Source organism: Podarcis cretensis, assembly GCF_951804945.1.
Source record: "Podarcis cretensis genome assembly, chromosome: 15".
Lineage (NCBI taxonomy): Eukaryota > Metazoa > Chordata > Lepidosauria > Squamata > Lacertidae > Podarcis > Podarcis cretensis.
Window position 1 is genome coordinate 39,100,001 of NC_137185.1, and position 17,572 is coordinate 39,117,572.

Below are 17,572 nucleotides of genomic sequence, written 5' to 3' on the forward strand. Positions count from 1 at the left end.
TGGGAGGCTGGCCCAGGAAGTGTGACTCCACTTTCCACCTCTGAATGATTATAACTGCATATGGGAGAACGCAGCCCAGAAGGGCCCTTGTAGCTATGCTATGTATGATGCACGTAGAGGAATAGAAGCCATTTATCTATCTCAACCAACACTCCACAAAGATCAATGCCAATACCAATGACTGGGAATTAATATTCAGAGATTCACTTAGTTGCCTGTTATTAAGCCTGCTCAGTCCCGACTGACAGACGGACATCTTTAAAGCGAGGATGGGGAACCTATAGTCAAGTCCTCTAGATGTCTTTTAGTACCGCGATTCCCATCAGCCCCAGCCAGGGCTCAACTGTCAGGGATGATAGGAGTCGTAGGCCTTTACAATGTCTATGGCAGGATCCATTGCTTGATCCAGACCAGGATTCCCAGAATGCTCTGGGTTAAGCATGGACTTGTCCACCCCAGGATGCACAGAGAACTTGGAAAGGAACACCGCCATATGGAACCGTGAGAGAGGAAAGGATTCTAAAATAAATGTAACAAACATAGCCAGAGTCCAGGTTCTTATTTCTAAGTCCCAAGCTTCTGAACACAAGTTACCAACCTCTGGAAGGGCACAGATTTCCCACACACCTGCCTCCAATTGAGGCACCTAAATGTCCACTAGCCCAGTTTTTAAGAGGCAAAGGTGCCTTCGCTGAATTCGCTTAACACTTTTAGAGAAAAGCTAAAAGTTGAAAAGGCGAGCACAAAACTCTCAAAGGGTTCTAGCCTAAGCAAGACCTGGGTTCGCAGAGTCAGTTTTTATTTACATGTCAGGGGAGGCTTAATTCCACCTCCTCCAAAGTCACAAAGGAAAAAAGAAAGAAAGAAAACTATATTTAAAAAAAAAAGTTTCATCCCTAGCCAGGATTGTTGACTGCTGCTCCATCACCTTGGATTACGTAACACTGGGATCTTTTCAGGTCTTCGGCAACAATGATAAATCATGATTAAATTGTGTTTCGCACTCAGGGCCGCAGGGAAAGGGGGGGGGAGGTGTTGGTGGGGAAATGCACATCGCGAGGGGGCCCTAAATGTTAATTCAATCTTGGGGGCAGCTGTGATTGTCTGGACTGAATGCCTAGTATTCATCTAGTGTATCAGCCCGTGGAATGGAGAGGCCCCGCTCCTTCAGCGCTTGCACTTTCAGCTTCTCCGACTCCTGCTTGGCTTGCTGCTCTATTCGCTGCACTTCCAGGATCTCCTCAATCGACACTTGCTGCAAAGGCGTGTCACTTTCCTTCTCCAGGTCCTGCAACAGAAAAGGAAGGCTCAACCACCACTCAAATTTGTCAATCCACACCACCTTTTTTGAGGTTGAGGAGAGGAGGGTTAAAGTATCTCCACCCCACTTTCAGCAGCGTAAGATTCTGGTGGGTGCACCACTGCCGAGTTTGCATCGAGCACACAGCAGGAGTGGCAAAGCTCAGGCCCGAGGGGCTGGATGTGGACCCCAAGACCTCGACACCTGGCCCGAGGAACTCCCTGCAGGCAACACTGCTCATCACTTTTGTTTCACATCCTGATTTAGTGTTTCTGCCTGGCTGGAATGTGCCTTTGGACTCTTGACAGTCCCTCTTGCTTGCCTGGTTTGGAGGATAGAGGGCTGCCCACTGTACAAAGGCCAAATGTACATGACTTGTTCTGGCCACTTTTGCCTCTGGCATCTAGCATGTAGCTCGTGGGCTGGAAAAGCTTCCCTTCCCCTGGTACAGAGAATGGTAAAATGCCTAGAGAAGATTTTTCATTTCCATGAAAAGGACAAAAGTCGAACTACAACGAGATGCCTGGCCAATGAGGAAGGGGCCATTGATGCCAACACTGTGCCCTCCAAAGCTGCCAGCCATCTGCTAACCAAGTGATCAAAAGCAGAAGATGAAGACAAGGGACGTCTCCAGTATCTGGTCCACAGAGATAGGCTCGCTTTGAGGATGGAGGCTTTATTGAGCCATGATGGATAACAGCTGTTTGCAAGAGCTCTTTTTAAACACTGTGCACCTCTTGGGAGGAAGCGGGGGTTATACTAAACAAACAAACAAACAAACCGTATAAGTTGTCCAATGTGTTTTTGTTGCTGCTGCTACAACAGATGACACTTTAGCAATGTATGATATAGGGGGGGGGAGGGGATGAAAATTGCTAATTGTCTCAAGGGCCAGTCTATAAATGGGATAAGAACTCTGCCCTACATCCCAAATCAAATGAAAATTTTACACACACAACAGCCCAAACAGACCCAACTCCCCTTAAAAAATGAGATAGAGAAGGAGGGTCTTTGTGGGCCCCAAGGGGTGTCTGAGGGAGCCATGTACCCAAGAGGTATCAAGTTGTGTCCCGTCCCCCCTTGAAACAGGATATAATTTTCCTGTCTAGCAATGAAATTGACAGGTTGTAAGGGAATCTAAACACCAGGCTGCTCTCCACCAGGATAACATAGTAGATAGAGACAGAATGCAAGCAATCTGCATGGTTTGAGTAAAAGGCCTCAATTTGATTCAAGGCACCAAAATGGTGCAAGAATGTCAAAAAAGGGGCCTTCTGGTATGCTTAATGCAAAAGTCCCAGGGGGGAGGTAAAGAAAGATAAGAACCCCACGGCTCCTTGCCACTCCAAACTTTGCCCTTTGTCTGTTGAGATGAACTACAATTGCCAAGTCTCTGTGCTGACAGAAGAGCAAACAATTACAAGGACCACCCCCCCTTAAACAGGGGGAGCATTATTCATCACAGTGGTTAAGGCGAAGCAGAAAAGAGCCTCCCAAAACGAATGGATGCAATGATCACATGATTTGGTTATCCCTCATCCAGAAAAAAATGCAAGACCATCTAAAACTTGTGTGAAAAGTGCCTATGCCTTGGTTGCAGATGGGATCAGAGCTCGGATTTGAGAATGTGACACATTCCATCAGGCAAGGCTTTTGAATTAGGGAGGTTGCAGTCCTGTGTCTTGTGCAACTCATAAGAGGAATGCATTTCTTCACTTTAAAATAATCCCATGCGCCTACAAAACTAACATTACCAGAGAGATGGCTAGCCTAGAACTATTTCCCCCTATTTTGGCCATATCTGCACCATACATTTAAATCACTATGATACCACTTTAACAGCCATAGCTTCCCCACAGAAGCCTGGGAACTGTAGCTTGTTAAGAGTGCAGAGAAGGGACCCGGGTGGTGCTGTGGGTTAAACCACCGAGCCTAGGACTTGCCGATCAGAAGGTCCGTGGTTCGAATCCCCGTGTCAAAGTGCAAGTAGATAAATAGGTACCGCTCCGTTGGGAAGGTAAACGGAGTTTCCGTGTGCTGCTCTGGTTCGCCAGAAGCGGCTTAGTCATGCTGGCCACATGACCCGGAAGCTGTATGCCGGCTCCCTCGGCCAATAAAGTGAGATGAGCGCCGCAACCCCAGAGTCGGCCACAACTGGACCTAATGGTCAGGGGTCCCTTTACCTTTACCTTTAAGAGTGCTGAGAGGAGAGTGTTGCTAGGAAAATCCTATTTCCCTCACAGAGCTACCATTTCCAGAATAGTTTAACAATCAATCAGGGAACTCTGGGAATTGTAGCTCTATGAGGGGAATAGGGGTCTCCTAACAATCCCTAAGGGACGCAGGTGGCGCTGTGGGTTAAAGCCTCAGCGCCTAGGGCTTGCCGATCGAAAGGTCGGCGGTTCGAATCCTGCGGCGGGGTGCGCTCCCGCTGCTCGGTCCCAGCGCCTGCCAACCTAGCAGTTCGAAAGCACCTCCGGGTGCAAGTAGATAAATAGGGACCGCTTACTAGCGGGAAGGTAAACGGTGTTTCCGTGTGCGGCTCTGGCTTGCCAGAGCAGCGATGTCACGCTGGCCACGTGACCCGGAAGTGTCTCCGGACAGCGCTGGCCCCTGGCCTCTTAAGTGAGATGGGCGCACAACCCCAGAGTCTGTCAAGACTGGCCCGTACGGGCAGGGGTACCTTTACCTTTACCTTTAACAATCCCCAGGACCCTTAAAAAGACTACTGGTCCCTTTTGAGGGAAACCATAACTGTCCAAATGGCATCAAAACACTTTGAAAGTATTGTGTAGGTGTGGCCTATGCTCACCTCCAGCATTCGGAAGGTCCAGGAAGCCCATATTTCACAGGCATTCATAAACTACCATCATTTTAAGTTGCCCTCTTTTGCTTGCATGGGATCACCTAGTTTCAGTATTAGAACAGCCTTACAAGTAAGCCTACTAAAGTTACTAACCTGCCAACACACACACGTCTTCTGGTGAATGGCAGAGGAGGGATTGAGAACTGAATTTCTGTTTTGGTGTGAAAAGGGGGCTCCACCAGCCCGCTTGGTTTCTATGCAGGGCACAGAGGACTCTCTCCTTCCTCTACAAGCCTACTCACTCGCCTGCACGCAATTCCTTGTGGCAACCAGGCTGGTGCTTATCGTGAAAGGAGGAACCTCTAACAAACCAAGAGAAGGAATTAAGAACAAACTGGAACCTGAACTTCCAAATGATGCAAACTAACATAGGACTGACATTAATAAAGCATTTTACATAACCAATATAACCAACTATATAATTACCAGTTCTCTATTAATTTGGTTAGCCTTATTTTCAAGTTCGGATCCCAATTTATTCATAATCACTTGCTAGGCTAGTGTTTAACTGCAGGGCTGCACGAGAAGGAACAATGGCATTTAGGACAAGCCTTTCTCCACCGACAACACTGAGCACGGCAGGAGATACCACTGCCCAATAAAGCCCCAAAGGAAGTCTATGCGACAGAGTTTACTTACAATTTCTCCCAGAAGTACGACGTTCTCGCCTCTCACCACAAAGATGCCCCGAGGGATGTCACCGTACTTTTTGCCCACATGAATGCGCTCCACTGTCTGGTGCAACACCAGGTTTGCTACAAGGTTCAGGGAGAGACAGAGAGGAATGGAGATGGAAAATCAGACTGAAATGTGTGGCGATACAGGCATTGAAAACTGAATGTGCAGCTCCCAGCCTTCTATATAATTCAAGCTTCTAAGAACCATCTTCTCTCAAAACGTGGAATGGCACTAGAACCAAAAGACATAACCCCCTCATTTTCTGACAGCAATTGTCAGCGGTCTTGTGAGTGCTCTGAGAGGGCCGTAGTTTGCATGCAGAAGGTTCCAGGTTCCGCCCCTGTCCTCCCTCAGACATCCTCTAACTGGAAAGGCTCCTGCAAGGATAGAGTACTAGGCAAGATGAGCCAAAGGCCAGACAATCAAGGAGTAATGCCATGTTGATATCCCAAGCACTAATCTCCTCAGAGTATAGCGGAAGAACGATGTCAATCAACATCTGATGATCTCCTTCTACTGGTCAACAATAGAAAGTGTCCTTTCATACTGCTTCACGGTGTGGTATGCTGGTTTGGCATCATCAGATAGGAAGTGCCTACAGAGGGTGTTGAATACAGCACAAGATATTATGGGCTGTCCCGTGAATCCACTGGATGAAATAGTGGAAGAACGTTGCCTCAGGAGAGTGAGGAAAATTCTCAGGGATGATTCACACCCTGGCCGGCACTTTCTTGATCTCCTGCCCTCGGGCAGAAGATATAGAAGCATGATTAGTCTCACCAACAGGGTAAAGAACAGCTTCTATCCATGGGCTGAATGAAAAGATAACAACAGGGCAACTGACTTTTGGGTTTGGTGGGTGTGCGTCAGTAAATGAGGGGAATTAAGACCAAGAGAGCTGAGGGGGGTGCTCGTGTAATCTCACCGTATACAAGTTGTACAAGTGACAAAGTATTTCTAATTTCTAAATTTCTAATTAAATCACATTGGTGACCTTGAAGATGAAGTCCATGCAAGTCGGAAACCAAATAAAATATATAGAGCCCTCCTAGATCACACCAAAGGCCTATCTCATCCAGGATCATGTTGACCAACAGATGCCTATGGGAAGCGTATGAGCAACGACACACTCTGTTCTTAATCAGTATGTGCCAAGACCCATCGATCTCAGTCATTTGTGAAGTTAACATCAACCCCATGAAGGAACCCCAAAAGCTCTCAGGCCTGGTGACCTAAAGGAGATGGCTGTTTTCCTTCCGTGGTTACTTGACAATTTACAGGACAACTATAAGTAAAGGCCATCTTAGAATCATAGAATCATAGAGTTGGAAGAGACCATAAGGGCCATCGAGTCCAACCCCCTGCCAAGCAGGAAACACCATCAGAGCTCTCCTGACATATGGTTGTCAAGCCTCTGCTTAAAGACCTCCAAAGGAGGAGACTCCACCACACTCCTTGGCAGCAAATTCCACTGTCGAACAGCTCTTACTGTCAGGAAGTTCTTCCTAATGTTTAGGTGGAATCTTCTTTCTTGTAGTTTGGAACCACTGCTCCGTGTCCGCTTCTCTGGAGCAGACAAACGTGTCCGCTTCTCTGCTTTGGGCAGCTTCAAAACTGGGGTGGAAGCTATATGGGGTTTGAATTTTACTGTCACTACGTGTGTGTTGGGGAGTGAACATACTGAAGTGCTGTTGGTTTAACCAATGTATGTGGCACTTTGTGAAGAACAGGTACAGGATGTCCTTGACCCAATCAAAACAGATGCAGATCAGCTGCAGAAGGGGAAGGAAGTTAAGCGAGGGGTAACACTACAAAGGGACGCGGGTGGCGCTGTGGGTTAAACCACAGAGCCTACTAATTTAATGTTTTATGTAGTGTTTTCGTTTCTGTTTTTGTATTGCATTGTATTGATTTGTTTAATTCTTTTTCTTTCTTTTTGTAATTTTTAAATTCTTAATATTATTTTTTTAAAAAAAAAAATAAACCACAGAGCCTAGGACTTGCCGATCAGAAGGTCAGCGGTTCGAATCCCCGCGACGGGGTGAGCTCCCATTGCTCGGTCCCTGCTCCTGCCACTCAGGCGGGAAGGTAAACGGTGTTTCCGTGCGCTGCTCTGGTTCGCCAGAAGCGGCTTAGTCATGCTGGCCACATGACCCGGAAGCTGTATGCCGGCTCCCTCAGCCAATAAAGCGAGGTGAGCGCCGCAACCCCAGAGTCGGTTACGACTGGACCTAATGGTTAGGGGTCCCTTTACCTTTACCATTCTACAGCCTTGTCCAATTCCATTTTTTTCTTTCTTTTTGGCTTCTTCATTCTTTAACGAGACTTGCAAATATATATATATATATATATATATATATATATATATATATATATGGATAGATAGATAAGATAGATGATAGATAGACAGACAATTAAAATTTAAAAACAGTTGTAAGAGCAAGATGAATAAAAATGCACAGACAGAATAACAATGTCCAGCTCTTCAAGGGAAAAATGCAAGTAAGCCAGCCAGCTACAATCTTCTTGGGAAGGCCCTTTCCCAGAGAAACGAAGTGCATCTTATCAAACATTCTATTCCATAGTCATGAACAACACTGCTTATTCAAGAGCAATGGCCTAGATGGTGGTTGTTTTTTAATGATCAGGGATGGGGGGGGGGGAGTGTGTAGAGAACTATTCCAGTCCTGTAGCTCTAATGTCACAACTGGCAACAGTATATTTTTTTTTAAAGAACCAAAAAATCACGAGGACCTATTAGGCAGCTTTCAAGAGGTTTTAGCCGGCCAGAGAGTACATCCTGACACTATCTCCAGTGTTTACAAGGGCTTTTAAAAATTACTGAGCAATGTTCTTATGCGCTGCATATGACTAAAAACCCAACTATTTGCCAAGCAAGGCCTTAATTATAAACTAGTTTATCTTGAAGAAAGCCAGGAGCTCCCAGCGTGTAAAGTGAAGTGGAAGATTATTCAGATAAGAACGTTGGCTGCTGGTTCCTGGCTACAGGCACGCAGGCACTCATTCTGAAGACTTAGGGCACCCTCTAGATCAGGGACAGAGGACCTGTGGTCCTGCGGATGATGTTGGGCTACAACTCCCATCAGCCACAACCATCAAGACGACAGTGCTCAGGGATGATGGGAGTTGTATTCTAGAGCACCGCAGATCCCTCATCTGTGTGTAGATACTCAGATTTCAAGATGTTCCTGGCCTGAGATTGTTGCGAGGACCATGTCACAGCCCTGCTGCTGCGGACAGAAATTAGTAGTCCAGCTCCTGAATTTATTTCTTTTCATAGGAATAAAAGAGGAGCCTGCTGAATGTTTTTGTGCACTATTCAATGCTAGTCCTACTCAGAGGAGACCCAGTGGAGTTAATGGATATGACTAACTGAAGTTCATTAATTGGTGTACTCTAGAGTAGGCCATAGCTGAATGCAACCTTTGGTTTTAACAGTTAAAACATTTTGGCATATATTTTGTCCCAGGAACAAAGCAAAACAAACCCCACACGCTCCCCTTAGAAAAGGCAAGCTTTTCTACAGAATTTCCTAGGGAAATTATCATACATCTGTATTGTAATATTTGGATTTTTGCATATTAGGATTTTCTGGCACGTAATGAAGGGGCACGGAGCAATAGCCAGCAGCAGAGAAATTAGGTAAGGCAAGGACAGAGGACACTTGTGCAGATGTCTGTGCCTTGGACAAAGCTTCATCTGGCACACAGTTGCCCATAGATTTCAAAACTTTTCTGAAAAACTAGATGCTGCATTGGAACTGACAGCTGATCTTCAGGAAGCCGTAGCTCCCCAGGGTCTAAGGATTATTTCCCAACTCTTCCTGAAGATGCCAATTATGGAATCTGGAAGCTTCAAGCCCTTCTTCAAAATTAAAGTTTCAGGATGTTATTCATGTCAGGACAGAATGGGAAAGCATTAAACCCTTGTTCCCTAAGTAGGAGGGTGACTGGACTTCATGAGGCGGTCCATTTCAACTGGAGCTCCTTCACATGGAAGGTCTGTAGCTCAGGGGCCAAGTACATGGATACCTGCAGAGGTCCCAGGTTCAATATTTCTGGTATAAGTCCCAGGCAGAGCTGGGAAAGACTTGCTGAAAACGTTCTGGAGACCTGCTGACAGGCAGACAGTGAGTAGTCTTCAGCCTTTCCCAGGACCTATCTATAGCCCAACACAGACATAGAAGTGTCATTTCTTACTTCTTTTGCCATATATTTGTGTTGTGATATTGCTGCTCTTATGACCCACCTTAGGTCAATCTGAGACACAATATTGAGTTCCTTGGACCCACTAGTTGAAACATGAACACCGTATTTACAATGGTGTAAATATTAAGCAAAATGGACCAAATCTTTGGACTTGGGAGTTTTAAAGCCAGATATCATAATCCCAGTTTTGCTCTTCATAGTGTAGACAGAAAACAGCCATATGCAAATTCTAATACAGTGGTACTTCAGGTTACATACACTTCAGGTTACAGACTCTGCTAACCCAGAAATATTACCTCGGGTTAAGAACTTTGCTTCAGGATGAGAACAGAAATCATGCTCCAGTGGTGCGGCGGCAGCAGGAGGCCCCATTAGCTAAAGTGGTGCTTCAGGTTAAGAACGGTTTCAGGTTAAGAACGGACCTCCGGAATGAATTAAGTACTTAACCCAAGGTACCACTGTACCCTCAAAGGAGCAAATTCAATGACCAAGATGCAGCAGAGACCTTACCAAAGCTGGCATCTATTATGGCTTTGCATTAGTTCAATGATACAAGCTTCTTTAACAAAGAAAGAGAACCTGTATTGTGAAATGATAAATATAAAGATGGCACAAACCTTGAGATTTTCCCCGCCAAAACTCTATTAATCACCACAACTCATTCGCCTTCCATTTCTGATCAAAATCAAGTTGGCTGGTTTTGTGAAGTCCACCACTGTCCATCACTTTGATTTCTATTTTTGCAGGGACATCCAATGGCTTTCTTGACGCCACCCCCATGTTCTTATATGCCAAAACTGTTCTTCGAATTCCTTAGCTATGTGTTGTTTCACGTAACCCAACAAGACAACCAAAGGATTCACTGGCACAATATGACACATGATGTCTCTTATTAGTTCTATTACATTTGCGCATGGTAATATGATTTTATAGCATGACGAGCAAGGCTGCATGAAGCCAGCATTAAGACAACACATTCAGACTAAACCCTTCCGATTTAGCACTGCGGGATTCTATTCTATTATCTTCACTGTTAGTATCATCAATCAAATGCAATCAAAAGGGGGCATTTCACATTTGAAACTATAAAAAGGAGTTGTTCAACATTCTGTGATGTATTGCTCCTTACTTTTTACACCAGTGCTGCCAATGTCCTGCTCTCATTTCGTCTCCTATTAAACATCAACAGAGGCAATTCAAGAAAGCTAGTTGCTAAGGCGCATAATAGATTGTCCTTAGAAACCCCTTAGCGTAATTGTTTTAATGTCATACAATAATTCAAAAATCATGGATGTATTGCAAGTCTATTTTTATATATTTATTCAATTTATTCAATTTGTATCCCACCCTTCCTGTAGCTGATCTAAGTAGTTCCTAGTTTATAAGTAACTGAGAAGATTGTGGAGGATCCATCCTATTAGGAATTTCCCTGTAAATTAGTTTCCGCTAGGCACATTCTGTTCAAACTTTGTTCATTCAAAAAACCCAATTTCTAAATTGCAGTGCTGGTTGAAAGTTTGTATTTTGAACTGAGCAACGGTGGAAAACTGAGCAACGGTGGAAAAGAGGTTCTAGAAAACCAACAAGAAGGAGTAATAAGAATGATTTCTTCATCAACCTAATGGCTCTTGTTCAGTAGGAATTCAAATGTGTTCTTAGCAAGAGATCTAATTTTCTGGCCCAGAGGAAAGAAGATGGGGACACAACAGGGTACAGAAAGGGTCCTGCGAGTTGTTAGGTGACCCCTATTCACCCCTCACAGAACTACAATAACCAGTTCCTGGGGAAGAGGGATCGACTACTAAACCACTCTGAGAATTGTTGCCAAGTGATGGGAACATCTCTACGCACTGTTAGCAAACTACAGTTCCCAGAATTCTTTGGGGGAAGCTATGACTTTAAAGCCATATCATAGGGCTTTATAAATGTGTGCTGTGAATGTGGCCGTAATATGCCTCTAAACACCAACAACCGGAGGTACTCCGTGAGAAAGAGCTATTGCCTTCAAGCCCAGCTTCTGGGCTTTGTGGAAGCATCAAACTGGGCCATCATAGGAACAGGACGCTGGATGAGGTTCGCATATGGCTGATCCAGCAAGGCTCTTCTTACCTCACCTTTCCTTCAGAGAAAGAAAGCGGGTATAATATTAATTTACCGCCCTGAGGGCTGGGTTAGGTTAGGAAGATAGAGCCGGACTTGCTCAAGTACAACCAGCCGCCTTTGTGGCAGAGCAGGGATTTAAAGTCAAGTCCCATCAGCCCCGAACCCAACATCCATTGTGCTGGCTCTCAAGATGCAACTTTCACCCTTACAGGGAAGGGAGGCCTGCAGCGGAGTTTCTGAAGAGAGCTAGAGGAGGACTGCATCTTAACTGCATTGTGTCAAGCTTTTAGAAGCGCCCATTCTAGTCTTGCTCAGAGTAGACCCAGTGATTTGATCTGTTAGCTTAAATGGAGCAACTCTGAGAAAAACTCAGTTGGATGCAGCCCAACTCTCTTCATGGTTCCACTTCTTAAAAGGCCTACCCAGATATCTTGAGGCTGCCTAGTACAGTCATGAACCTCATGTTATGTTTGCTTCAGGTTGAGCGTTTTCAGGTTGTGTCCCGCGGCGACCCGGAAGTAACAGAATGGGTTACTCCTGGGTTTCGCTGCTTGTGCATGCGCAGACGCGCACAATGACGTCACGCGCATGTGCAGAAGCGGCGAATCGCGGCCCGCGCACACGCAAACGTGGGTTGTGTTCTGTTCAGGTTGCGAACGGGCCTCTGGAAGAGATCCCATTCGCAACCAGAGGTACCACTGTACAAGGATTTCATCTAAAAAAGAGACTCCTGTTTTTCCCTTGAGTCAAAAGCTCCTTTTTAAACATAAGGCTCCCTCTAGTGGTCCAGGCTGACACAGATCTCCATGGCTGTGGCACTTTTGTCCCCGGGTTCCAGTGTGGCATTGTGGCTCAAGTGTCAGACTAGGAGCTGGGAGACCAGGGTTCAAATCCCCCCCCCCTCAGCCATGGAGCTCACTGGGTCACCTGCGGCCAGCCAGAGCCTCTCAGCCTGACCTACCTCACAGGGTTGTTGCGGGGATTAAATGTGGGGTTAACTGCATATGTCTTGGGGGAAGAATTGGGATAAAACAGTAAGTGCAATGAAAACCTAATACAGTGGTACCTCTGGTTGCAAACGGGATCCGTTCCGGAGGCCCGTTCGCAACCTGAAAAGAACACAACCTACATCTGCGCATGCGCGAGTCGCTATTTGCCGCTTCTGCACATGCGCGTGACGTCATTATGTGCGTCTGCGCATGTGCGAGTGGCGAAACCCGGAACTAACCCGTTCCGTTACTTCCGGGTCGCTGTGGGACGCAACCTGAAAACACCCAACCTGAAGCAAACGTAACATGAGGTATGACTGTAAACTAAACACTACAGGTCCACCCCATTTCTGACTGGAACCAGCGCTCCAGGATTTCACACAGCCATCTTCCATAACTCTTGATCCCTCTAACTAGCAGAGGTACAACCTGGGACATTCTTCATGCAAGCAGACTCCCCACCACAGAATTCTAGCTGATCCCTAAACGTCCTGCTAAGCTTAAGAAGCAGTTTAGGCACCTCCAGGTCCTTGCACAGCCCTTGTGTTCTGAGTAGCTGTCAGGGCCTCAACACCTCAGCTGGACCCACCAGCACCAATGTCTGATGTGGGCTTTTCTTGGCTTCAGGCTTTCCTGGAAGCAGCAGCAAGCTGCTGCCATTTTAAATCCCCCATAATGCCCCAGGGCACTTAATTTAAGATGGCAACTTCATGCATCCCTGCCACTGGCACCACATAAGCTCACTTCCTGGGAAGGGGGGCAGGCTATTGGAAAACAAAACCCTGTGTTTTTGTTGTTGTTTAGTCGTGTCCGACTCTTCGTGACCCCATGGACCAGAGCACACCAGGCCCTCCTGTCTTCCACTGAAACCCTGTTTAACCTTGCATAAAAAATCCTGTTTAACCTTGTAGCCAGCCTTGGGAAGATCTGATCTCTGCTGAAGGCGCCACATGAGGTTCAAGGATTCTCTGACGCTAATCTGATCGGTGGGTGGGGGTGGAGAGACGCTCTCCCAGGCCTCATGCAGTGTTTAGAAAGCAGAAAGCTGGCTTTTTCTTTCCCTAAAGAATGCATACACATACAAGCAGCACCAGGCTTCATATTGATCATAAGTAGTTGAGGGAGGACAAACACACAGAGCGCTCAGGCAAAACAGCAGCTGCTCAGTCTGACCTCCAACTCCATCACGACTGTGCAAGTGCAGATCTGTGTGTGTGGGTATGCTTTTAAGACAGGGGTGGGGAACCTCAAGTCCAGGGGCCAAAGGTGGCCCTCCAGACCTTTATACTTGGCCCTTGGGTCTGATCAGGGACCTCTTGATTTGTATCTCAAGTCTTCACAACTATTCCATAGCCACTCCCTTTGAGGGCAGCAACTGCTTCAGTCCCCACTCAGCCATGAAGTTCACTGGGTGACCGTGGGCCCCTCACCACCTGTTATCCTAACCTTCGTCACAGGGTTGCTGTGAGGGTGAAATGGGGAGGGGGAGATCCATGAATGGCACCTTGGTTCCTTGGAAGCAAAAGGTGGCATGTACGGTAAATGCAATAAATAAATACAGTCAAATAAATCAGAATGCAAAGTTCTCCCTTAACACACATGCATATTCCATTGCTGGATTCCTGATCATGGTCAAATACAAAGGGGAATGAAACAGGCTAGCACCCAAAAAGGCAAGTTTACGTTGGCATACCAAACTGATCGATGCTGCGTAAATATCCAATCAGCGTTCGACCGTCCCGCAGGAGGACCAAGTGTTTCTCTGGAGGAAAATAAAAAGGGAAAGCTTCATTAGTGAACATAAGAATGTAAGAGGCTGCTGGATGAGCTGAATTGTGGATCAGTTGACAGAAACGCTGCTTTGACTATAAGGCAACTTCCTATGTTTGGGGGAATGGGCTGATCCAAAGTAATCCCCCCAGCATCTCTGCACAGGGCTTTGAATGTTCCCAGCCTGGAAGCCTGAGAGCGGCTGCCAGCCAGTGTGGCCAACACTAACCCAACGTGGTTGGGGAGGCTGCGTGCGTACTATACCACTGGTTTTTGGCTTGGTGAGTCACGGACTGATCCGAGGTACCACCTGACCAGAGGAGGAATGACTGCTGGGAGGAGTGCAGAGAGAAGCGCCATGGTACCCCTTGCAGCAGCAAAGTGGGATGCCTTCATCTGCCCCACCTGCAACGAAACGTCTTTGCAGGCGCTGTAACTCTCCAATGGTTTGACTTCACCCCCCAGAGGCACACTCCTCCATTGTCTCCTCAGACAAATCCGATGCCAACCACCCATGGGGTTTGAAATGGGACCCCAAACACGTGTTTGCACTTACAGTGGTACCACAGGTTAAGTACTTCATTCCGGAGTTCCGTTCTTAACCTGAAACTGTTCTTAACCTGAAGCACCACTTTACCTAATGGGGCCTCCTGCTGCCACTGCGCCGCCAGAGCACAATTTCTGTTCTTATCCTGAAGCAAAGTTCTTAACCTGAAGGACTATTTCTGGGTTAGCGGAGTCTGTTACCTGAAGCGTATGTAACCCGAGGTACCACTGTAAAGGATAAAGGTAAAAAGGTAAAGGTACCCCTGCCCGTACGGGTCAGTCTTGACAGACTCTGGGGTTGTGCGCCCATCTCACTTAAGAGGCCAGGGGCCAGCGCTGTCCGGAGACACTTCCGGGTCACGTGGCCAGCGTGACAAAGCTGCATCTGGCGAGCCAGAGCCGCACACGGAAACGCCGTTTACCTTCCCGCTGGTAAGCGGTCCCTATTTATCTACTTGCACCCGGAGGTGCTTTCGAACTGCTAGGTTGGCAGGCGCTGGGACCGAGCAGCGGGAGCGCACCCCGCCACAGGGATTCGAACCGCCGACCTTTCGATCGGCAAGCCCTAGGCGCTGAGGCTTTAACCCACAGCGCCACCTGCGTTTCTGGGTTAGCGGAGTCTGTTACCTGAAGCGTATGTAACCCGAGGTACCACTGTAAAGGATACCGGGTCTGAAAAGGCTACTGCCTTCTACCTCTGAATCACATTCTTTCCCTCAAAGAATCCTGGGCGCTGTAGTTTGCCCCCTCACCTGATTACAGCGCCCAGCGCCCCTTAGCGAACTACAGTACCCAGAATTCTTCGAGGCATCAGGAGCTGTGCTCCGAAGGTGCAGCGTGCGCACAAAGATGTATTAGGCAGCCTCTATGTTGTTTGCAAGCTGCGCGCGGCAGGGGCGGGGGGGGGGGCTTGAGAAAGGAAAAAGGGGTCGCGGAAAGCAAAGGGAAAAGGGGGCATATCGAAAGCGGAGAGCCAGGAGGGAAGAGGAGGCGGCGGCGGCGGGAAGGAAAGGGCGGCGCTTGGCACGGCTTCCCGAGGAGGAGCCGCCGGGCTCGGGTGGCGGAAAGGCGCCCAGGCGCCTCCGTCGCGCCGCGGTACTCACTGTCGATGTCCTGGATGAGGCTGGCGGTGCCCGGCATGTAGTTCATCTTCCCCGCAGACGCCGCGGATGCTCCGCCGCCGCCGCCGCCCGCAGCATCTGCCTTGGGAGAAGCGGAACCTCCCCGCGCCCTGTCCCCGCCCGGGCCGGAAGCGGGGCGGGGAGAGACGAGGAGGAGGAGGCGGCTCCTCTCGCCGGAGGGCGGCTGCATGCTGGCGGGAGGGGGCTCGGCCGAGGCCGAGGCTTAAGTAAGGCCCCGCTGGAGCGCAGTCGCAGCCGCGGAAGCCTCCGCCGCCGAGGCGAGCGAGGGGAGAGGAAGCGGGGCGCTGGCGAGCCTTGCAATGGCTTGGTTGCTCCTCCCGAAGCGGCAGCCCCGGGTCTGCGCGGGCTTACTCAGAAGGAAGCCTCCCCTGACACACACGCATATATACGGAGAGGGCCACCGGTTCTCGCATCGTGGTGTAGCCTAACCCAGCGGGGGCTTCCTTTTGAGCAAGCACGTGTGTGTGTGTGTATACAGTACACACAGAGAGAGCCGGTGCCAGGCTGTTTGCGCCCAAGGCAAGGCTAACTGCTCGCACCCCCCTCCCCATATTGGTAACCTCGGTTTTCAAAAACAGATGTCTTGTAGGAGAAATGAAAATATCAGAAAGTTGTAACAAAAACTAATTTGTATAAAGCTGGCCCTCAAATGTCAGCACTGCACCTCTCTGAGGTCTGCAACCCTAGGCGGGTGCTCTGCAACAAAAATAAAATCAGTTTCAAACTCTGCAGTCACAGGTGTCTGTTGCTGGACTCGTCTTACCAGCGCCAGCCAGCCCTGTCAGTGAACTGGAAATGGTGGGAGTTGCAGCTCAGCAACATCTGGAGACCTGCAGATCCCATGCTCCTGAATTAGACTTGGGCCCAAGAGGGCCTAGATTTGAAGCTTTGCAGGTGGCGCTGTGGGTTAAAGCCTCAGCGCCTAGGGCTTGCCGATCGAAAGGTCGGCGGTTCGAATCCCTGCGGCGGGGTGCGCTCCCGCTGCTCGGTCCCAGCGCCTGCCAACCTAGCAGTTCGAAAGCACCTCCGGGTGCAAGTAGATAAATAGGGACCGCTTACCAGCGGGAAGGTAAACGGCGTTTCCGTGTGCGGCTCTGGCTCGCCAGAGCAGCGATGTCACGCTGGCCACGTGACCCGGAAGTGTCTCCGGACAGCGCTGGCCCCTGGCCTCTTAAGTGAGATGGGCGCACAACCCCAGAGTCTGTCAAGACTGGCCCGTACGGGCAGGGGTACCTTTACCCTTACCTTTACCTTTAATCTTAGCCCTTTGTTTACTTTGCATTTAATCTGTAAAATTTAATCATTTTTATTGTGACAATATTTACTTCTCACACAAGGTCTTCTGGACTCTACACAAAACCATTGAAAAGTGCACTCAGAGCATGTATCCTCTCTGCTGATGTGGTTTAGCTTGCTTCTGGGTTTTGTATATGCACATATGTGTGAGAGCTTGTCTTAATTTATTTATGTATATGCACATATGTGTGAGAGCTTGTCTTAATTTATTTATGTATATGCACATATGTGTGAGAGCTTGTCTTAATTTATTTATGTATATGCACATATGTGTGAGAGCTTGTCTTAATTTATTTATGTAAATGGTTTAGTTGCTAACATTACTACAAATACTGATGGCAAATAAACAGTTGTGTTGTGTTGGCATTATTATTAGCACTCTTAGCATTATAACTCTTTCCAGGATAGACATGCTAGTCTCTTGCAGCAAAGACTAACACATTCATGATGGCAGAAGATTTCACTGAGTACAGTCGTCATTGCTAGTAGCCACCTACATCCCCCCCACAAACTATTTCAGGATTGGTATTTTGCAGGTGGGATTAAGTTGTATATTCACAAACTGAGGTTCTACTATTAAAGCTGTTGGAAAGGATGAAACTCCAAGGATTCCCACTACATTTTTACAGAGGAGCTTATTTTGGACTTAGAAA

The 17,572-nt window shown here is 47.8% G+C and overlaps 1 protein-coding gene across 1 annotated transcript; it reads right to left on the bottom strand.

Annotated features, from left to right (window-relative positions):
• Nucleotides 1–782: 782 nt before the first annotated feature.
• LSM1 (LSM1 homolog, mRNA degradation associated) lies at nt 783–15,743 on the bottom strand. The gene is made up of 4 exons (XM_079955284.1): nt 15,585–15,743; nt 13,859–13,927; nt 4,806–4,921; nt 783–1,288 (listed from the first exon to the last, which is right to left on the bottom strand). Exons 1-4 carry the CDS (start codon nt 15,628–15,630, stop codon nt 1,118–1,120), a joined length of 402 nt encoding a protein of 133 aa, XP_079811410.1. The 5' UTR covers nt 15,631–15,743; the 3' UTR covers nt 783–1,117.
• Between the last annotated feature and the right edge of the window lie 1,829 nt (nt 15,744–17,572).

What these genes read in the sequence shown, in the direction of transcription:
- LSM1 (XM_079955284.1), bottom strand. Translation starts at nt 15,630, where the DNA reads ATGAACTACATGCCGGGCACCGCCAGCCTCATCCAGGACATCGACA. An exon ending in CCTCATCCAGGACATCGACA is followed by an intron (nt 13,928 to 15,584) that starts GTGAGTACCGCG and finishes ATTTTCCTCCAG; the next exon opens with AGAAACACTTGGTCCTCCTG. An exon ending in TCGTACTTCTGGGAGAAATT is followed by an intron (nt 1,289 to 4,805) that starts GTAAGTAAACTC and finishes TTTCTGTTGCAG; the next exon opens with GACCTGGAGAAGGAAAGTGA.